The sequence below is a fragment of the Equus przewalskii genome, chromosome 8, assembly GCF_037783145.1.
Source record: "Equus przewalskii isolate Varuska chromosome 8, EquPr2, whole genome shotgun sequence".
Taxonomy (NCBI): Eukaryota; Metazoa; Chordata; class Mammalia; order Perissodactyla; family Equidae; genus Equus; species Equus przewalskii.
Genome location: NC_091838.1, coordinates 12,624,910 through 12,645,749, shown reverse-complemented (window position 1 = coordinate 12,645,749; position 20,840 = coordinate 12,624,910). Strand labels below are relative to the sequence as shown.

The 20,840-nt window shown below is 39.5% G+C and overlaps 1 protein-coding gene and 1 long non-coding RNA gene across 4 annotated transcripts in view; one reads left to right on the top strand and one right to left on the bottom strand.

The window, feature by feature from the left end:
- UBE2W (ubiquitin conjugating enzyme E2 W) overlaps nt 1-16,583 on the bottom strand; it is a 68,193-nt gene extending 51,610 nt beyond the window's left edge. Inside the window, exon 1 of the mRNA XM_070631462.1 lies at nt 16,332-16,583. Within this exon, the coding sequence (XP_070487563.1) occupies nt 16,332-16,346 (15 nt within the window). The 5' untranslated portion in view covers nt 16,347-16,583. The remainder of the gene's footprint in view (nt 1-16,331) is intronic.
- LOC139085211 (uncharacterized) overlaps nt 16,449-20,840 on the top strand; it is a 53,784-nt gene continuing 49,392 nt past the window's right edge. Inside the window, exons 1-3 of one of the 3 annotated variants that reach the window (XR_011543346.1) lie at nt 16,456-16,907; nt 17,652-17,801; nt 18,753-18,888. This is a non-coding gene — a long non-coding RNA (uncharacterized lncRNA). Of the gene's footprint in view, nt 16,908-17,651; nt 17,802-18,011; nt 18,144-18,752; nt 18,889-20,840 lie in introns of those variants that run through there. The other 2 variants (XR_011543344.1, XR_011543345.1) reach the window with 2 other exon arrangements.

Sequence of the window (20,840 nt, the reverse complement as noted above, 5' to 3'; positions counted from 1 at the left end):
ACAGCCTCTGGAAATGTTATTTCCTAAACAATAAGACCTGAAAGTCAACATCATTCTTTGATCTAGGCCTGCAGAATGGATGCGTGAGCAGGCATGAAACATTACTCTCATCGTGCATCTCCATCAGAGCTCTTGGGTGGCCACACTGACACCCAATGCATGGTCAACGAGCAGTCATATTTTGAAAGGATTTTTTTTTTCTGAGCAGTAGGTCTCAACAGTGGGCTTAAAATATTCAGTAAACCATGCTGTAAACAGCTGTGCTGTCATTCAGACTTTGCTGTTCCATTTATAGACCACAGGCAGAATAGATTGAGCATCATTCTTAAGGGCCCTAGGATTTCCAGAATGGTAAATGAGCATTGGCTTCAACTTAAAGTCACCAGCTGCATTAGCCCCTAACAAGAGAGTCAGCCTGTCCTTTGATGCTTTGAAGCCAGGCACTGACTTCTCCTCTCTAGCTATGAAAGTCCTAGGTTGCATCTTCTTCCAATAGAAGGCTGTTCCATCTACACTGAAAATCTGTTGTTTAGTGTAGCACCTTCATTAACAATCTCAGCTAGATCTTCTGCATAACCAGCTGCAGCTTCTCCATCAGCACCTACTGCTTCACCTTGCACTTTTATGTTGTGGAGACGGCTTCTTAAAACTCATGAATCAACCTCTGCTGGCTTCACACTTTTCTTCTGCAGCTTCCTCACCTCTCTCAGCCTTCACAGAATTGAAGAGAGGTAGGGCCTTGCTCTGGATTAGGCTTTGACTTAAGAGAATGTTGTGGCTGATCTGATCCTCTATCCAGACCACTAAAACTTTCTCCATATCAGCTTTAAGGCTGTTTTGCTTTCTTATCATTCATGTATTCACTGGAGTAGCGCTTTTAATTTCCTTCAGGAACTTTTCCTTTGCATTCATAATTTGGCTGTTTGGCACAAGAGGACTAGCTTTTGGCCTATCTCGGCTTTCCACATGCCTTCCTCACTAAGCTTAATCATTTCTAGCTTTTGATTTAAAGTGAGAGATGTGCAACTCTTCCTTTCACCTGAACACTTAGAGGTCACTGTAGGGTTATTAATTGGCCTAATTTCAATATTGTTGTATTTCAGAGAATAGGGAGGCCCGAGGAGAGGGAGAGAGACAGGGGAACAACCTCTCGGTGGAACAGTCAGAACACACACAACGGGACGGCCAGGTGGCGCAGTGGTTAAGTGTGCACGCTCCCCTTCGGTGGCCCGGGGTTTGCCGGTTCAGATCCCAGGTGCAGACATGGCACTGCTTGGCATGCCATGCTGTGGTAGGCGTCCCACATACAAAGTAGAGGAAGATGGGCACAGATTTAGCCCAGGGCCAGTCTTCCTCAGCAAAAAGAGGAGGATTAGGCAGCAGTTAGCTCAGGGGTAATCTTCCTCAAAAAATAAATAAATAAATAAAAATTTTTAAAAAAACAACAAAGAACCCACACACCATTTATCAATTAAGTTAGCCATCTTACATGGGCATGGTTCATGACACCCCCAAAACAATTACAATAGTAAGATCAAAGACCACTGATCACAGATCACCATAACAAATATAACAAACGAAAAACTTTGACATATTTTGAGAATTAACAAAATGTGACACAAAGACAGGAGTGAGCAAATGGTGTTGGAAAAATGGCACCAAGGGACCTGCTCGATGCAGAGTTGCAAACCTTCAATTTGTAAAAATGTGGTATCTGCAAAGCACAATAAAACAAGGTATGCATGTATAAAGCTGGTTTTAATACAGACTTTTTTAGCACACACTTTTTTAGCTAATCAAACAAACAAATTACAATTATGAAACCAACTAGCTCCCTAACTCATTTTATCATTATCTTATATCTTATCTAAAGCAAAGAAATTTCTATTTCTAATTAAAAATAACTGAGAGGAAAAGCTACTCAGTACAACTTTCCTCCCTCCTCTTGCTCCCCTTATTCACTTAAAACACACACAAAACATACCCATATGCATTTCTAAGCACTATTTACAAAGAAGGTTTCCATCAGCAGGAATAAAATCATAAAATGAACTACTAACCTTAAGATTCCAGGTTAGTTACTTTGTCAAACCCAAATAACCATTTAATGAAAACACAGTTTGGGCAATTTTGTTATTATACTGAAGGTACATAACTGTTTGTTTTCTTCCTCAGTATGCTATCCCATGATTTTAAGGATTTACTCCATCAATACTTTCTCTTGACAATAGCAGGTATAAATTTTTATAATACTAGTTAAATCCATTAATTTTAGCAAGTAAGAAAAAAGGGATCACATTTAATACTTACAGGAAGATTTTTTAACATAAAGAATAAGGCAAAATGCTTATGACCTGGTGCATAAGGTGGATAGCTAAGTATTTCATATATAAAGAACTGACCAAAATAAAAACAGATTTTCTTCAGGATAGTTTCAACGTATGTCTTCTAAAAAAAAACAATGTGTTATAAAAGGCTACAACAGTATAAAGACTACTATTTTAATAAAGATCAAGTTCAAATCTCTAAGTTGTCTTAAAAACAGCTTTGCTAACAAATTTACACATATTTGGGCTTCAGTTGTCAAAGAATAGCCATAGTGTGATTTTGAGAGTCTCAGGAATACCTTTAGTATGCTTCTTTCACTCCATGCACTCAGAAGTCAAGAACATCTTTAACATTAATATATAAAATTTCTGGATATACAAGGCCATTACTTTTTTTAAAAAAACCAACAACTTGATTTTTACAGAGAATAACACAACACCCAGTCTATTTAAAAAATAAACTTAGGGGCTGGGGCTGTGGCGTAGTGGTTAAGTTTGGCGTGCTCCACTTCAGTGGACCAGGCTCATAGGTTCAGATCCTGGGCATGGACCTACATCACTGGTCACCATGCTGTGGCAGCAACCCACATATAAAGTGGAGGAAGACTGCCATAGGTATTAGCACGGGGCTAATCTTCCTCAGCAAAAAAAAAAACAAGAAAACCCCCACAACTTAGAATGTAAAATGTATTTATACCAAGTTTCATTCTAACAGGAATTAAGAAATGTTAAAAGCATAAATGATTAACCTATAAAAGCAATTCTGGCATTCTATGTTGCCTGTTTAAGAAATTTATGTTTACCTTTCACAATTTTTTTAATTACAAAAACTAGAGCTGCTGAATTTTTAAAAAGTTAGTATCTTGGAGGCTGGCCCCATGGCCGAGTGGTTAAGTTCACACGGTCTGCTGCAGCCGGCCCAGTGCTTCGTCAGTTCGAATCCTGGGCACAGACATGGCACTGCTCATCAAACCACGCTGAGGTGGCATCCCACATGCCACAACTAGAAGGACCCACAACTAAGAATATACAACTATGCACCGGGAGGCTTTGGGGGGAAAAAGGAAAAAAATAAAATCTTTAAAAAAAAAATTTAGTATCTTAACTTTCGTCAGTTTATGAGGATCTAAAATAATAAAAAACTAACATATTTTAAATAGAAAAATCTGGTTTCATTCAGAAGCAGATACAAAAAAGTAGTGAACTGTAGAAGAGGTGCTGAAAACAGAGGGAGAAGCAATACCTATTCACACTACTTTTGCTGCTTAGGATAACGGATAATCCTTTCTGAGCCATTACCTAACTAACTGTCTTAGCTTTCTTTGGTACTTCTGTCATTGTCATCACAAACTTCTGAAAAAAGCTACAGGCTTACAAAGATTTCTTTATGCTTATGGGGTTTGTGTGTGTGTGGTGGTGGTGGTGTTTTGTTTTGTTTTGTTTTTGGTAGTATTCTAAACTGACCAATTTCTTCCATATAGTTAAGTTGGAAGAATCTGCAGTAAAGCTCTGTCACTACGTTTTAGGGTAAAAAGGCCTATCAGAAGCCCAGTCTGCCTTTCATAGACATCAACAGATGCTCTGTCCTCTGCAACATCTGAAAGAACCAATCACAAACTCCCTGTACCAAAACACCCCCACTCCATACCACCTCATACCGCCTCCTCCTACAAGCACACACAGACATATCAACACTCAAACCACACCCAGAGACACCCTAAGAATAAAGCATTTGGGAAAGGAATACAATTTCAGGAATGAGAAGTATCCTGAGACACAACATGTTTGGGTTTAGGGGTAAAGCAATCACTTTCTTTAGTATCAATGAAGCAAGACCTCGGATTATTTGCTGTCAAGGTAAAGGCTGTGGATTGGAAACTTAAGAAAAAACCTACCATCAGGAAAAAACATCAGACTTTCACTGAAGCATTATCTCCAAAGTGAAAGAATTACCACCCAAATTAGTCTAGTTGAAAGACATCCACCTAATTAACAGGAAATTTACACTAATTTTAAAATACTACACATACTTTTTCCTATTCAACTCCATTCTTTATTTTTTTTTAATTGAACCACGGCAGAAGCTGAAGCGAAAGACATCAAAGGTATCAGAGATAGGGAAAGAAAGCAATGTTTTCATACCACTTCTGACTTGTTTTGAAAAAAGTATTTACTTGAGTCTCTGTTCTATTTATTCACTCAGAAAACATCTGAGTGCTTACCACCAGTAGCAGACTGCCCTCAGTGAGCTAAAAATCTAATACAGACCACGTACCTTTATAGTAAGCACAAGGCAGAAGTGAAAAATTCCATGCAAGAGGTAAAACACGCCATGAGGGCAAACAAGATAAGAAAAAGTATGCAGAGCTGTGAGGACTGAGGCTAAGTTTGGTGGATTCATGATGTCAGGTATAGAGCTGTAGAGAACTAAAGTGTATTTTGAGTAAAATTCGAATTCAGAAAGACAGTACAAAGAGACGAAGGGCTAACTAAATAACCTGCCAGATAAGTTAAAAAAAAAAAAAAATCCCAGGAACAATGAAAACACGAGGACCTGTCAAAACTACCCAAAATTAAAAGTGGAAGTCCAATATAAAAAGTGATTTAAAAGAGTTGTTAAGTATTCCTAGGTAAAGAATACTGACAGAATCTACACATTTGCAATAGCATCCACTTCAACCTAAGAACACAGGAGATAGACGCAGGACCTAGAATCATAAACCTGACTCTGAGATTTTAATTGACTGGTAAAAAGTTCAGTATAGGCTTTAGAATGGGAGATACAAAGGTCAGAAACAATAATGGCCCTAACGAAGGGCCAAAAGACTAACATTCCAAGGACTATTCATATTTTAATACAGGGCTCCTAAGATTATTTAAAGCAATAAAAAAAATTGAGATTGTAATCATTTGTATTCACCTACAAAGATTCATGGCATAAAACGTGTTTGTTTGTCTAGGTACACAAGTGGAACAGAAGACTCACTCAGCTCCTAACTGAGCCTAGGGGACCATGCAGCAGCCACATCTTAAAGCACTCTGTTCAATAATCCTCCTCTACAAAGAACTCTCACGGCAGACACTTTTGTTTCTTTGACTAAAATAGCCACCAAACGAGAGATTTCACTAAAACTGATCAGGTAGTCAGCATTCAGCACTTGCTTTGATATGTACAGGAAATGGATGTTCTCTGATAGAACTGTGATTATGTAGACAACCAAGAACATATATAACCATTCCCACAGTCTCAAATTTGGTTCTTAAAGCTCTCTCCAGAGGTATTAACTTTCAAATGTCTACCATTTCTTGAACTCTAAATATGGTCCAAGGAGATGTATTGTGTCTTTCTCAATTTACATAATATGCAAACATAAATTCTCCCACTGCAGTGAAGATGAGTTCTCTACTTAGGCTGCATATTAGAATTACTGAAGAGCTAAGAAAAATTCCAATAACCAGGATGCATGCCTGGCTAATTAAATCAATCTCTGGGGATAGTTGTTTTCTTTTTTAAAGCTTACCAGGTGATTTCAATATAATGCCAATGTTGAAAACTACTAACGTGAACTGTGAGGTAACTCAAGAAAAAAACTGGGGAGGGGCCAGCCCGGTGGCACATCCGTTAAGTTTGCACGTTCCGCTTCTTGGGGGCCTGGGGTTCACTGGTTCGAATCCCAGGTGCAGACACGACACCGCTTGGCAGGCCATGCTGTGGTAGGCGTCCCACATATAAAAAAGTAGAGGAAGATGGGCACGGATGTTAGCTCAGGGCCAGGCTTCATCAGCAAAAAAGAGGAGGACTGGCAGTAGTTAGCTCAGGGCTAATCTTCCTCAAAAAAAAAAAAAAGAAAAAGAAAAAAATGGGTGAAGTTATTGACCTACAGTAGAAAATAGAAAAAGGCAAACAAGGAACCAGGATGTAGCAACAACATTACATTTTATCAGTTTTAACCTGGTCTCAAATCAAACCAAAAGTGGACCAAAATTTAAATCAAGATACAATTCTTTTTTCTTCTTCTTCTCCCCAAAGCCCCCCAATTCAGAGTTGCATATTCTAGTTGCAGGTCCTCTAGTTGTGCTATGTGGGATGCCACCTCAGCATGGCCTTGAAGAGCAGCGCTAAGTCCACGCCCAGGATCCAAACCCACAAAACCCTGGGGAGCGGAAGCAGACCGTGAGAACTTAACCACTCGGCCACAGGGCCGGCCCAAGTCAATTCTTGTTATCCACAGTAGTTATGTTCTATAAAGCCACAGCAAATACTTAGCTAGCAAATACTGAACCACTGTTCCTAGGGGAAATACAGGGTTAGGTTCCTGCAATCCTCTGGTCATATTCAACCAATCAATAATAACCTTGGTTTTTGTGTGTTTCTATTTAAAGATTCCTTAATATATACTGTTGATTCATTAACACTGCATTCAAGGCCAACTGCTGACACCTTAACAAAGGTTATCTAACGCACATATTTTCTGTGTAATGCACATCACAATCTCCTTACAATTAGGAACACTAGACAGCACTTTACTACTACTGCTTGGACGCAATTTTAAACAGTGAAATCACCAAAAGCAGAAAAATGCAAAAAAAAAAAAAAAATGGCACTAAATAGACCCAAAAAGGTACACTTGTTTACTGTATGATAGCTGAAACAAAGCAGAGAGTTGCCTTGTTTGACCTCAGCTGTGAACATGCACATGCAGCAACTCAAATATTTAGCCTTTCTGCACATGTGCACAAATAACCACAAAAGCATCAGGAGTATTGATTTCAGGGTTACAAATAAATTTTACCAAGTAGGTGGGTTCACACATACAGAATTCATGAATAATGAGGATGGACTGTAGAAATATCCTCAAGGTAGCTCAAACTAATTGTTATAAAGAAATGAATTCTATGAGGTTTCCACTAGGCAACATAAAAAGCAAAGATGGCACCAATACGCATAGACTACGTAATTTTCTTCCACTAGAATCCTTAAATTGGTTTTCCTAAGAATGTAATAGTTTTCCTCATACCAAACCTATATACTAGAAAAAAAATCTATATACTCAATTTGCTCAATATATCTTCCTTCCAAGCAGTACAAAAGTAAACAAATTACATTTTACCAACCACCTCTAACCACAAAATGCAGCAATGCTTTAAAGAAAAAGTATGAGGGTTAGACTAGATGACTTCTAAAATGCCCTATGGCTCAAAGCCTCAGTAATTCTAAAATTTAAAATTGGTATGCCTATTTTAATTACAATAAAAGCGAACACATGAATATATACATATTCTCAGTAGTTTATTAGGATTACACTCACATTTTTTAGTTGTGGGGCTGCATTTTAAATTCTCATCTGAAAAACAGCTAACAGCTCCACTCACCTAGAGAAATAACTTGAATCCAGCAGGAAAACCTGATGGACCCTCAGATTGGGCAGATACAACTTCAAAAATATGCCTCACGCCATATACAAAAATTAACTCAAAATGAATCAAAGACCTAAATGAAAGAGCTAAAATTATAACACTCTCAGAAGAAAACATAGGTGTAATAAAGTGTAAATCTTTATGACCTTGTATTAGGCAATGACTTCTTACCTATGACACCAAAAGACAAATGACAAAAGAAAAAGATGGATAAATTGGACTTCACAATTAAAAATTTTTGTGTTTCAAAGGACATCATCAAGAATGTGCAAACAACTCACGGAATAGGAGAAAATATTTGCAAATCAAGATAAGTGGTTTGCATTCAGAATACATAAAGAACTCTTACAGCTCAACAATAAAAAAACCAATTTTTTTAATGGGCAAAGCATTCATATAGACATTCCTCCAAGAAATGTACCAATAAGCACAAGAAAAGATGCTCAATAGCATTAGTCATTAGAGAAATGCAAATCAAAACCACAATGAGGGGGCCGGCCTGGTAGTGCAGTGGTTAAGTTCACAAACTCCGCTTCGGTGGCCTGGGGTTCACAGGTTTGGATCCTGAGTGTGGACCTATACACCGCTCAGTCAGCCATGCTGTGGCAGCATCCCATATATAAAGTAGGGAAAGATGGATGTTAGCTCAGGGACCATCTTCCTCAAGCAAAAAAGGGAAGATTAGTAACAGATGTTAGCTCAGGGCCAATCTTCCTCGACAAAAAAAACAAACAAACAAACAAACAAAAACCCTACAACAAGATATCACTCCTCACCCTCTAAGGTAGGTATAATCAAAAAAGCGGACAACAAATATTGGCCAGAATGTGTAGAAACTGGAACCTTTGCACACTGCTGGTGGGAATGCAAAATGATGCAGCTGCCATAGAAAAGTCTGGCAGTTCCTTAGAAAGTTAAACATAGAGTTACCAAACGACCCAGCAGTTCCACTCCTAGGTATATACCTAAGACAAACTAAAACTTGTCTACACAAAAACACGTTCATGAATGTTCAAAGCAGCATTCTTCAAAAAGCAGAAACAATACAAGTAGTCAATTAACTGATGAATGAAAACAGGAAAAAATCCAAATGTCAATCAATTGATGGATAAACTGTCATATAATCATAAAACAGACTATTAGCCATAAAAATGAATGAAGTACTGATACAAACTACAACATAGATGAACCTCAAAAACATTATGCTAAGTGAAAAAGCCAGTCACAAAACGCCACATACCGAATGATTCCATTCACATGAAATACCTAGAACAGGCAAATCTATAGACACAGAAAACAGATTAGTGATTTCCAAGGGTAGGGGGATGGGGAGAGACTGCTAATGGGTAAGGGGTTTGTTTTGGGGATAATGAAAATATTCTGGAATTAGATAGTGATGATGGTCACATTAAAAACTATTGAGGGGCTGGCCTGGTGGTGTAGTGGTTAAGTTGATAGGCTCTGCTTCGGCAGCCCAGGGTTCACCAGTATGGATCCAAGGCACAGACCTATGCACCACATATCAAGCATGCTGTGGCTGGCGTCCCACATACAAAATACAGGAAGATAGGCAGAGATGTTAGCTCAGGGCTAATCTTTCTCAAAAAAAAAAAAACCCAACAAAAAAAAACCCAGTGAGGAAGTCTTATGGTATGTGATTATATTTCAACTAAAAAAAGAAAAAAATTGAATGTGCCATTTAAAACTGATGTTGAAGTCTCAAAGTTCTACTTGGCTAATTCTAAAATTTTGAAGAGGATTGGCAAAGATACACACTAATTAGAAACCATACTTCCTCCCTCCTTCCTGTGCTATGGAAATACAAGGAGAGACTTCATATGACGATCATAAAGGAAATCTACTTTTTCCCAATGATAGCCAACACAGGACCAGGAGTCAAATTTTTTTTAAAGTGATAGCAGTAGTTTAAAATAAGAGGAAAGTCACACTGTAAGATATAACTCACAAACAACTCCAAAGATCCACAACATGAAGTAAATAGCAATTTCACCCCATACAATTATTTATCCCTATTTTATGTTGGGGAAAAAAGCTACACAGCTATCAAGTGGCAAAGCTAGAATTCAAACCTAGTTTATGTGAATCCAAAAGCTGTGTTCATTTATTCCTCTGACACTTAGTGAGGACCTCCTACATGCCACGCAGTGGGTTACGGCCAAGAGAAATAGCAAATTAATTAATTAATATGTCAGGGCTATGAAGAATTTAGCAGGGCAGGGGAATTACAGGGTGGGAGAGCTATTTTATATTGGGCAGCAAGAAGGCTTCTCTAAGGAAACTATCTTTGAACAAAGATGTGAGGAAAAAAAGGAAGTGAGCTATCCAGATACGTGGAAAAGAGCACTCCAAGCAGAGGAAATAACAAGGGCAAAGACTCTGAGGCAGAAATAGCAAGGAGGCCAGTAAGGCTGTAGAGAAGTGAGTACTGAGGCAGGGTGTTAAGTGAAATACAGGACAGAAGACCTTCTCGGACATTAACAGGGATTTTGGATTATATTCCGAGTGAAACAGGGGAGCCACAGTAGGGATGTGAGTGAAGTGACATTTGACTTTTGTTCTAAAAGAATCTAAATAAGGGGTTGAGAAAAGACAGTAAGGGAACAGGAAGCAGCTATGAAGCAGCTGATACAATCCAGATGAGCGATAAGGATGATTTACATCAGGGAACACTTCAGAGAGAAGCCAAACAGCTGGATCCTGGAGACATTCTGAAGGTAGAGCTGGATAGAATTTGCTGGTGGTTTGACTATGTAGTAGGATGAAACCACGGTTTCTGGTTGAACAAATTAAAGAATGAAGTTGCCACGTACCAACACGGGGAATACTACAGAAAGAACAGGTCTGAGGAAGAGAAATCAAAAAGGCAGTTTGATACATTTACCTGTTAATCTGCTTTTAGAAAGAACAGGTCTGAGGAAGAGAAATCAAAAAGGCAGTTTGATACATTTACCTGTTAATCTGCTTTTGTCTTCACCACTACACACCAATTTTTGTGCAAGATAACCATTAAGTAGTGAAACAGAATCCGAACACAATTTTTTGATTCCAGATCCTGTGTTTTTCTAATGAAGTTTTACAAAAATAACTAAACGAGATCAGAGTTTTTCTCAGAATAAAATAACTCAAAGGCATGCTCCATTTGTTGGTGATCCAAAAACTGCATTCACAAATAAAGGCTATCTAATGAGGAAAATTTTAAAACACCTGACAAACACAAATAAGTATTTTGCAGATAAAAATAATGAAGCAGACTGCAATGATATAAAGATGCAATAAAATTCATGTAACAAATGCTCAACTTAGGTAAATATTATGCAGAAAGATATTTTCAGAAAGGTGCCAGATCATCCCTACTTTTAAAACTTTCCTTCATAATAAAGATTATCTTTGAACAGTAAAGATTCGCGATTCTAATTTTACTCAGTGCTCAAGTATGTGCATAAAGAATTTCTTTCTAAAATTCGATGCATAAAGTATTTTTATATTATAAAGTATAAGGAATATTATCCTCTCATTTTCTTAGCTGTAGAAGCTCTAATATTTTAGTAAATGCTTACTTTGTGGCAGGAAAGTTAAATAATTATCCCAATGACTTCTCTACAATGCCAAACTTGTTAATATGTTCATTACCTACAACTTCACAGCATGAGATTTCAGAGTGGTTTCTAATTGCAGCTTCCCTACTCAGCTGCTATGTAATTTTGGGTAAGTCACTTTCCAAATGAGTGACTGCTTATCAAAAGTCACTCTCCCTGTCTCTATTAGAATGAAATAGGATTACCTGATTTTCCATTTTACAAGGTTGGAATAAGAATCCAGAGAAAAGGATTTGAAAATACTTTGAAAAACATTACAGTTACGGCAAACATATAAGGAAAATAAGCCAACTTTTAGGGAAATGCATATATAATATAAATATGAACTTTTAATTATCCTTTTATAGGTACTCAATATTACTACTATAAAATTGCTTAAAGGATTTCTGTAAAATAGAATTAACCGAATGCAGAATTTGTTATTTAGGAGGGCCATTCTGAAGTGTCAAGTGATGGACAAACACTTACTGTAGTCACTCTGTGCACATTTAAGGGATAGAGAGAAAGACTTTTTCCTATTCTCATGGAAATCTATGGTTCAAGGGAGTTGAAGACACCTGAAAAGTTAAATAAAAGACCCAAACAAAGTCAGGACAAAAATAGAAGGCGTATCATAAAGCAGTAATGGAGTAACAGCAAAAATAAAAGTACCGCAATGACTGCTTTGGGAGTTAAGAAGATGGATTACCCTAGCTTTACACTTTTGTTCACATGTCGTCTACTATCTACTTAGCTTTATCATTCACACAGAACACCCACAATACTCTTCTATGCTGTCCCCTTTTCCCATGCTGCCTGCTCCAACAGCTCCCTCACCGCCCTATTTCTAACCAGAGTAAGCAGCCAACTTTCCCAGATACTGTAATTCTAGCTATTCTCCCCAAGCTCCCACTGCTTAGTAAATCTCAGGATCCAAGACAACGACGGCCAATTTTCTAACTTTTGATTACACTGTAACCCTTCATGATGACATCGACAGTCCTATGGAATCTAACTGTCAAGGCAACGTGACTACAATAATAGAAATGTCTGTATGAGCCCATACTCCATCTCTCTCAATCACTACAGCCAATTGCTTGAGCAAAGAGCAATGCAGAGCTGTGAATAATCCGAAATAATTTACTGTTTCTAAGTCATCTGACAATAAACACACATTCATAATCCATCTCCTGTTACTAAATCTCAAGCTCCTTCCATCTAGCCAAATCAACAGTCAATAGTATAAGACCCAATTATGTAAGACAGAGGAACAAAATGCAGAAAATCTGTAAGAATTCACTTGACCATTTCTCTCCATTTTATTACTGTTTTTAGAGTTGACAAATATCAACTATTATGCACTGACTTTCTAAGATCTTAACACACAATGTAAGGTGAGTGCATATCTAAAATTAATAAATAAGTCTAGATGGTCAAATTAGAAAAGTATACAGGGTATATGTAAAAGCTTCCAAAATAAGAGAAGTTTGAATGAAATAGCTAAATTCTAAAATCAGAAAATATACCCCGGGAGGCCAAATTAGTTAACTATTTCATAATAAGAAATGAACCAATATGGGCAAAAAAAAGATTAAATACAAAATGAAAAAAGAAATGAGACTCAGAAAATACAACTGTACGGTCTAGCTGAAAATAGAATATCCCAATACTGCTACACTTGTAAGAAATGTTTAGAATCAGACAAAAATTCACTTTAATAATGCTTTTGTAGTTTGGAGATAGGAAGTTTGTACCAAATCATCAAAATCCCTAAAATGCCAAATCTAGAAATTTGCTACTTTCCATTTACTATTTAAAGATTTCTAGAATTATCAAAACTAAATGTAGATCTATTTATTTACTCTAACTCCTGCCAATTTTAAGTACTGCCATGAGCCCACCATTCTCTAAGAACAGTTTCTTAAAACATAATCTAACCATAATCTTACTGGGTGATTTGTGACTTTGTTCTAGGAAGAAACAGTAGGAAGAAAAAAAATGAGAAAGAACATCTCAGAGGGCTCACATAAGCCTGAAAACCACAATCTTGAACTGTATATTGAAGAACGACTCTAGCACTATTATAGAGCAGATCTCCTCCAGCATTACAGGAGTACCAGAACACTCATCTCCAGCCCCAATGTTTCACCTGCAGCTGCCTGGCCAGGTGCTTCCAGCCTCCAACAACCTTACCCACCTTAGTGTGCAATTCAAAAACTATTTTCTGTGTGCCACAACTTGAAAAGAGGTTGGAAGGCACTGACAGAGTACACTAAAAAAATTACCACCTCAACTTTACAATCCTCTGCAACGAGACATTCAAAGTCTACCCTTACTTGATGTTATTGATCCTGAAGACTAATTTATTTCATTTTATCAATTTAAGTAATCAAATCCTACGTTACATTTGGATAATATGCATGTTTTTAAAATACAGTTCTCCTTACAGTTTAAGTAACCTCTTCAGCAGTAATATCCTGGTGTGGGTAAGATAAAGAAATCTACTGAAAACTTTCTAGGTAAGGACATGGTCTGAGTGACAGTGATGTATGGCGTACTTCTTCCTAAGCTCTCTAACTGAAATCCCAAAAATATCCATTTCTTAACCTCCTTCCACGCTTTTACCCCATATCACTATCACCTTTTAATATAACGCACAACTAACAAATATTTTGCTCTTATCTGTCTTCCCGAACTGCACTATTATATCCGCAAGGGCAGAAATCTTGGTGCTCTTGATCACTGCTGTATGCCCAGCACCTAGATGAGTACCTGATACATAGGAGGCCCCCCCAAAATAACTGATGAGTGAATGAACAAATTTCATAATCTGGTTGCAGTTTTATGTGTAATTTAGTTCTGAAAAGAGTTAAACTTCGTTACTAAGATGGTGAGGCAAAAATGCTGTTGACCAGAGAATAACCGCACAGAAAGCAGTGCTGTGTTTCAAAAAGCTTGATTTATCTATATGCAAATATTTTTCAAGATACTACTAGAAAATCTGTATCTGTTACTTTAAAAATATAACTAAAAGGAAAGATTTAGTTTTATTTTAATTAAAATAGGAAACATCAGTTTTCTATTCTTCAAATCCTAAGACAAAGGAATAAAGCGTGATAAGACAGTGAGAAAAATGCAGAATTGCACTAGCAAGTATTTTTTTTCCATTGCTTAAGTTGCCATGTAAAATTCAAGATTATCAACATTAACTTCTGTACCAACTCAGTTTTTTCTCTTAAAAATTGAAATCTGCCTTTTCCAGACACTTGAAGTCTAAATGTAACCAGGTTGTTATCCCTACAATTCTTTTGTGAGATATCATCACAAGTGTAGGGGATTTTAATCTTAATTGTTAGTCTTAAATAGTTTTAATCTTAACACGAATAATCTTGAATTGGTCATATAGCCCATCTACTGTTCAACTAGTGTTCTACAGTTCCTTTTTTGGCCTCAAATGACGAAACTCCTCCAACGTCTCTGGGGAGACTAGTGTAAAGTATAACGTTTCCTGAAATTGTTTTTCTCTCTGCACCGTTTCATGACATCTTTTCAACTAGGAATGTTAAATACAATTTTTCTATTCTGTAGGAAAGTCCAGAGGGAGAAGCAAATGTTAAAAAGAACACTGTATGAAAAACAGATTGAAAGAGGATAACACAAAAGCACAGAAGTAAACGTGAAGCAAACGTGCACAAAAGAGGAAGAAGATGCAAAAAAGAGATCAAAGAACACTGTTCTCGCCTGGGAAAGGAAAAAAAAAAAAAAACGGGAGGGAGCATAGGGAGATTTGCTTATTCTTCTAGAAACAAAAGCACAAAATCCTTCTAAGAAAAACATGGTCTCTTTCTAAAGATGTTGTTAAAACTCTAAAAAGCGCTCAGTTGACACTCCAAACGACAGTTCTTTCTTCTCTTCCTATATGGTTTGACGGAACTAATCTTTATCTGTAAATTAAATGCAAGCCATAGACAATGCAGAGTCAACCTCTACAAAACTGCAATTGTGGTTGCCATCTTTGCCTGAAAAAACCAAACTCCTTGGATTTGGAAAAAAGGAGTACATCAAGTTGCAAAGCCAGAAAACCATGCACTGCCAAGTCAGGTAGATATAACACGGCTTAACAGAGGTCTCCTACCAAACTAAGGTTCCACTAAATATCTGGGGAAGAAGGGCAAAGGGCTGTAGCCTTATTGCGACCGCAAGGGTGGGGCACAGTAGGAAAAAAATTTGAGGGCACGCTATCCCGGGAGGTCTACGGGGACTGGCGACTTGGCTCTCGGGGACACTGCCTATTAGGCGGCAAATGATGTTGATGGACTAAGGGCGGCTTCAGGGACAGGGAGAAAGGGTGCTGCTGGACGAACGTTCGTTAAGGGTGCGGAGGCTGATACAGAACGGTACCCACGGGGCAAAGGATTAAGAGCCAAAGGGAGGAGAGCCGAGGAGCCGAGCATTCAGGGAGGCCGGGCGTGGGAGGCCTGAGCGGAGGCCGCGAAGCGCCTGGGCAGCCAGCCGCCTTCTCGGGGAACGCCTTTCCAGATCCCCACACTCAGCCCCTCTCGGGGCCGCCCCTGCCCCGGCGACAACGGCGAGAGCAGCTGTTTCCGCCCGGCCGGGGACCGCGAAGGAAAAGGCATCCCTGGGGCGGGCGGTTAGGCCGGCTGCGGCCGTCCGTGTGAACGGAAAGTGATTCCGAGCCCACTGCTACCGAGCCAACGCCACGCTCGGCCCTTTCCTCCCCCTAGCCTTCTTTCTCCCCCAACTTCCCGGCCGGCTGGTGTCCGCTTCGACCGACCGCGACCGACACCCCCCCCTTCTTCTTGCCGCCTCTCACCCCTGCCCAAAGCCCTGAGGCTGAGGAAGGACGGGCCACCGGGGCCGTTCCCGAACCCGCCCGGGTGCCCCAGGGTCCCAGGCACAGCCCCCGACGAAACACTCGCATCCTCTCGACGGCTCCCTCGCCCGCCCAGATGCTGCAAACTCCTCTCACCTGCATTGACGCCATGATGGAACCATCCCCCCAAGGCCGGCGAGGCCAGAGACGCAGGGGGCGGAGCCGCCGTGCTCGCGTCACGCAGCGGGGGCCCAGCAGCCCGGGCGCGGGGGCGGGGCCTGCGATGGGAAGGGGATGGCGCGAGGGGATTGGCCGGCGTGCCGGGCGCCCGCGGGGAGGGGCGGGCGGGGGCGCGGTCAATGGCGCTGTCGGTACCCGGGTCACAGCCGTACGGCGTCGGCGGCTAGGCCGCCAGCTGCTCCGATCGGTTAGGGAAGACCGCTCCAGTTCTGACCTGGACGCGGTTGTGGGTTCTTTTTTCCGTCTGTGCTCCGAGATCCTGATGATGTCTGGACCCGTGGCGTCTTCTCTGTTTCGTTTTGTTTTTCCACCCGCAGGTGGATGGTGTACAGATTTTTCCTTTGGTGTCGTTTGCACCCCACCGTGCCCACTTTTACACCCTTGGGATCAGATAAAACTTCCCGCGGGGCTGCTTTCAGGTTTTACGGGCCTGGAAGATTTCTCATATTCCTAATTTGGGGAAAAGAAACACAGATTTCCTTATACAACAAGGTGAGAATTGAGAGCAGAACAGCACTTTGATATTTATAAAGGCAGGAGTGGATTCGAAGAGCTGAAACTTGCCTGAAAGGGAAGAGAAAATTTTGAAGTTTTTCTTTTGTTTGTGGGCGATTTCCGCCCCTTTAGCCCAGTTTCTCAGTTTCAAACTTAACGTGTATCAGTGATAGTTATGGTCGTTATGGCATTGACATTTGATTAGAGATTTCTTCCTAGATAATGAAATTTTTTTTAATGTACCAGCGTCACGTTGTAAAATACACGTATACTTTCTGTTGCATCTAGACTTCCCTTCAGCCCGTTTCGTGGTGGGGAGTTTTGTGGTCATTCGACCTAGGGATGTGTTTGAGTAGGGAAAGCTGAGCATACAGGATTTATTCCGGGAATGCACCAGTTCTGCCAACATTTATCAGAAGCCACGTCTTTCAAAGCTATTCCAGAACTGAAGATGTCATTGGTTTATAAGGGGAAAATGGAAGCCAAGGCTTGCACCTCATGTTCTAGTAAAAAATTAAAGTGGCTGATACATTGAGAAGAAGGCTTTTACTTTACCAGAATGAAAGCTTAAAATCTGTCATTTTATTAGCCTGACGTTTTAAAAAACTTCTATAAATTAAGATTTGACTATAAGAGCAAGGTAGGATATCATCCTTCCCACTCTTTAGATCATTATGTTCTCTGGGAAATTCCCTAATGTAAAATGTGTCTGAAAAGGAAAAAAAAACTCTTTCCTGTCAGACTTCCACCCTAGTCCCAGAAATGGGCTGGTTTTCCCTTTGTTCTGCAAAATGACTGCATCCTTGGGACTGTTTGGATGCTCTTGGCAACTAGGAATCATCCAGAAGCATGACCAGGTGCCAGCCCAGTTGTGTTGTCAAAATTTCAACAGTGAGTAAAACCCATATATCGCAATGAAAGAGGAAAGCTTTTCTAGATATGTTTTCTTCTGGAGTCCTTTATCCCTGTGATCTCAGAAAATTACTCCAGGAGATCAGGTTTTACCATCCAAGGTTCACTTTGTTTAAAAGCTGATTCTTCGTAAGGTATAAGTGACATCAGATGACCCCACAAACAAAGCATTATGACATCATCAGAGCTGACAACCTGCCATGACAGATACTAATAAGGAAGAAAGGGGGTTACAGGAATCCTGACACGCCTCACTGTAAAGTCAACATCTGGTCCCTCGGGTTTTGTATGTCTTGTAAAGGATCTTTGTAGGAGGGAAAAGTCAGTACCAGTCATATCCTTCCTGGGAAATATTAAGTAGTACATAATTACCTCACTACCTTCTTCATTCTTTCATTAAAATATAATAGATAGATCCTGATGTACTCACAGCTAAAACAATGACTTTCAGATGGGGTGGGGCATATAATTATCTCTAGGGAACATGTAATTTTTATATCTAAAACACTTGATTATACACAATATTTGATGACTAGGCTCGCATCTCATTTCTTTACAGGGTGGGGTTCACACTCAGGCAAAAAATAAAGTGAGTGACAATGCCAAAAGTGGGAAAGGATGTGGAGCCCTCATGAATTATAGGAGAGAAATTGGTAAATCACTTTGCAAAAACAGTTTAGCAATAATAAAGTTTCCCATACCCTTGAAGAATCTTCTTAAGAGCGTCATTTGCAATAAAAGATATTTAAGAGAGATATCAAACAAATGCAGTGTGTTAACATTGGATCCTGATGGAAACAAACCACCTGTAAAAAAGATTTTTGAGACAACTGGAGAAATTTAAACATAAAATGGATATTAGATGCTATAAAGGAATTATTATTATTTTTTTCAGGTTTGATAATGACATTCATTTTTTAATTTCCACAGCAATTAGAAATGACCATCAAGTTCAAGGAGGTGATTCTCCTTTACCTCACAAACTACCCCAACTCCACCTCCTGGAAGAGAGAAAGAAACAGAACGTACACAAGCTGTAGATGTGCCTGAGGTCTTCCCTTCAGAGGTAAAGGTAACCTGTCCAGAAAGGACTAAAAGCAGCTGGACTTTCCATCAGAAAAGGGGAGGAAATATGGGAACCCAAATAGTCTAGTAACTTGAAGGACCTGCAAAGGGATCACTGGGCAGATGCTGCAACATTGACAGTGTGTCGTGATTTGTGAATGCTTGAGTTCTAATGTCTCACTAGACTGGGGAGTCAGGAGCGGTCCTATGAGAATATGCTTGTTGGTGATGAAGAGGCAGAGCTGGCAAGTCCTTGCTTGAGTCTGTGTCTCTGCAGAGTGGTTTGTTCTTAGTCTCCTACTGGCTGGTCTCACCAGAGAAATGGAGGCAGTTCTGCAACCAACAGCTTGTTGACGGGATGTTAGAGAAGGCACGAAGCTAGGAATCCAAGGCTTGTCTCTTCTCCTGGCTCTGTCATTAGCGAGCTTGGTCAAGGCTCTTCATCTCTCTGAGTTTCTTTCTTTTTTTCTTTTTTCCCTGCTTTTTTTTCTCCCCAAATCCCCCCACTACATAGTTGTATATTTTAGTCATGGGTCCTTCTAGTTGTGGCATATGGGATGCCGCCTCAGCATGGCCTAATGAGCAATGCCATGTCTGTACCCAGGATCCGAACCCTGGGCCACCGAAGCGGAGTGCGAGAACTTAACCACTTGGCCACGGGGTCGGCCCCTGGGTTTATTTCTTTATCAATAAAATGAGCATGTCATACTGCATCATCTTCAAGTTTTCTTCCAGATTTCAAATTCCATGCACACATTAGAGAGAATCAAAATTTTAAATGGTTTGTCTAGAATACCATGTTAAAAAGTCTAAGATAAAAAAAATCACTTTTATAAATATGATAAAGAATGCACTTGGCTTCGTTGTAATTTATGTAGAAATACTAGGGGGCTTTAGTTAGCAATTTAAAAATGCTAATGTAATCCAACTGAACTATAGATGGGATTTCATAAAGTGGCAAAATCTCCAAATTCACAATTTAAAGTGATACTTTTAAAAAAAGCATCTCTACAAAGCAAAAGTGTATTTTTTAAAATAATTTTGAACCCAAACTAGTCATTTTATGTGGATCTCCTAATAAAGAACAAAGGAATTGAACAAAATAACTAATGGTTTATATGTGTGATGTATTCTGGGTGACTTATTCTACATGTCAAAAATAGTGACATGAGGGGCCAGCCCGGTGGCGCAGTGGTTAAGTTCACACGTTCTGCTTCTGGGTGGCCCGGGGTCTGCCGGTTCGGATCCCGGGTGCGGACATAGCATCGCTTGGCAAAAGCCATGCTGTGGAGGGATCCCATGTATAAAGTAGAGGAAGATGGGCATGAATGTTAGCTCAGGGCCAGTCTTCCTCAGCAAAAAGAGGAGGATTGGCAGTAGTTAGCTCAGGGCTAACCTTCCTCAAAAAAATAAAATAAAATAGTGACATGACATACATATCTGGTCTGTAAATAAAATTGTGAATCAGGAGAACTTTGCCTTCACTTTCTCCCCTTTCCCTGCCCCTCTCTAGTGAGAATTCTTTTACTCAGGTCTGTAATCCTTGACCACATTCCTTGCCTACTTCTCCAGCAGATCTCTTACCAAACATGTTCTTAAAAAGTTATCCTTTTATTTTTTTGGCCATAGACTCCTTTAAAAGTCAAATGAATATCATGGACCCACTCCACAGAAAAATGTACATGCTTATGAATTTTGTATGTCATGGAGCTACCTGACCCTCAGAAGTTCAACCATTGGCAGAGGTGTGTAAACCTCAAGATAGGAACACCTTTACTGAAGAGGTGAAAATGGATACCAGCTCAACCTCTTGCCCTTTCAAAACCTGTCTATCTTTTATGTAGACATAATTTCATAGCACTGTTTTCTTTTTGTTCACTTTTTTTTTTTTTTGAGGAAAATTAGCCCTGAGCTAACATCTGCCACCAATCCTCCTCTTTTTGCTGAGGAAGA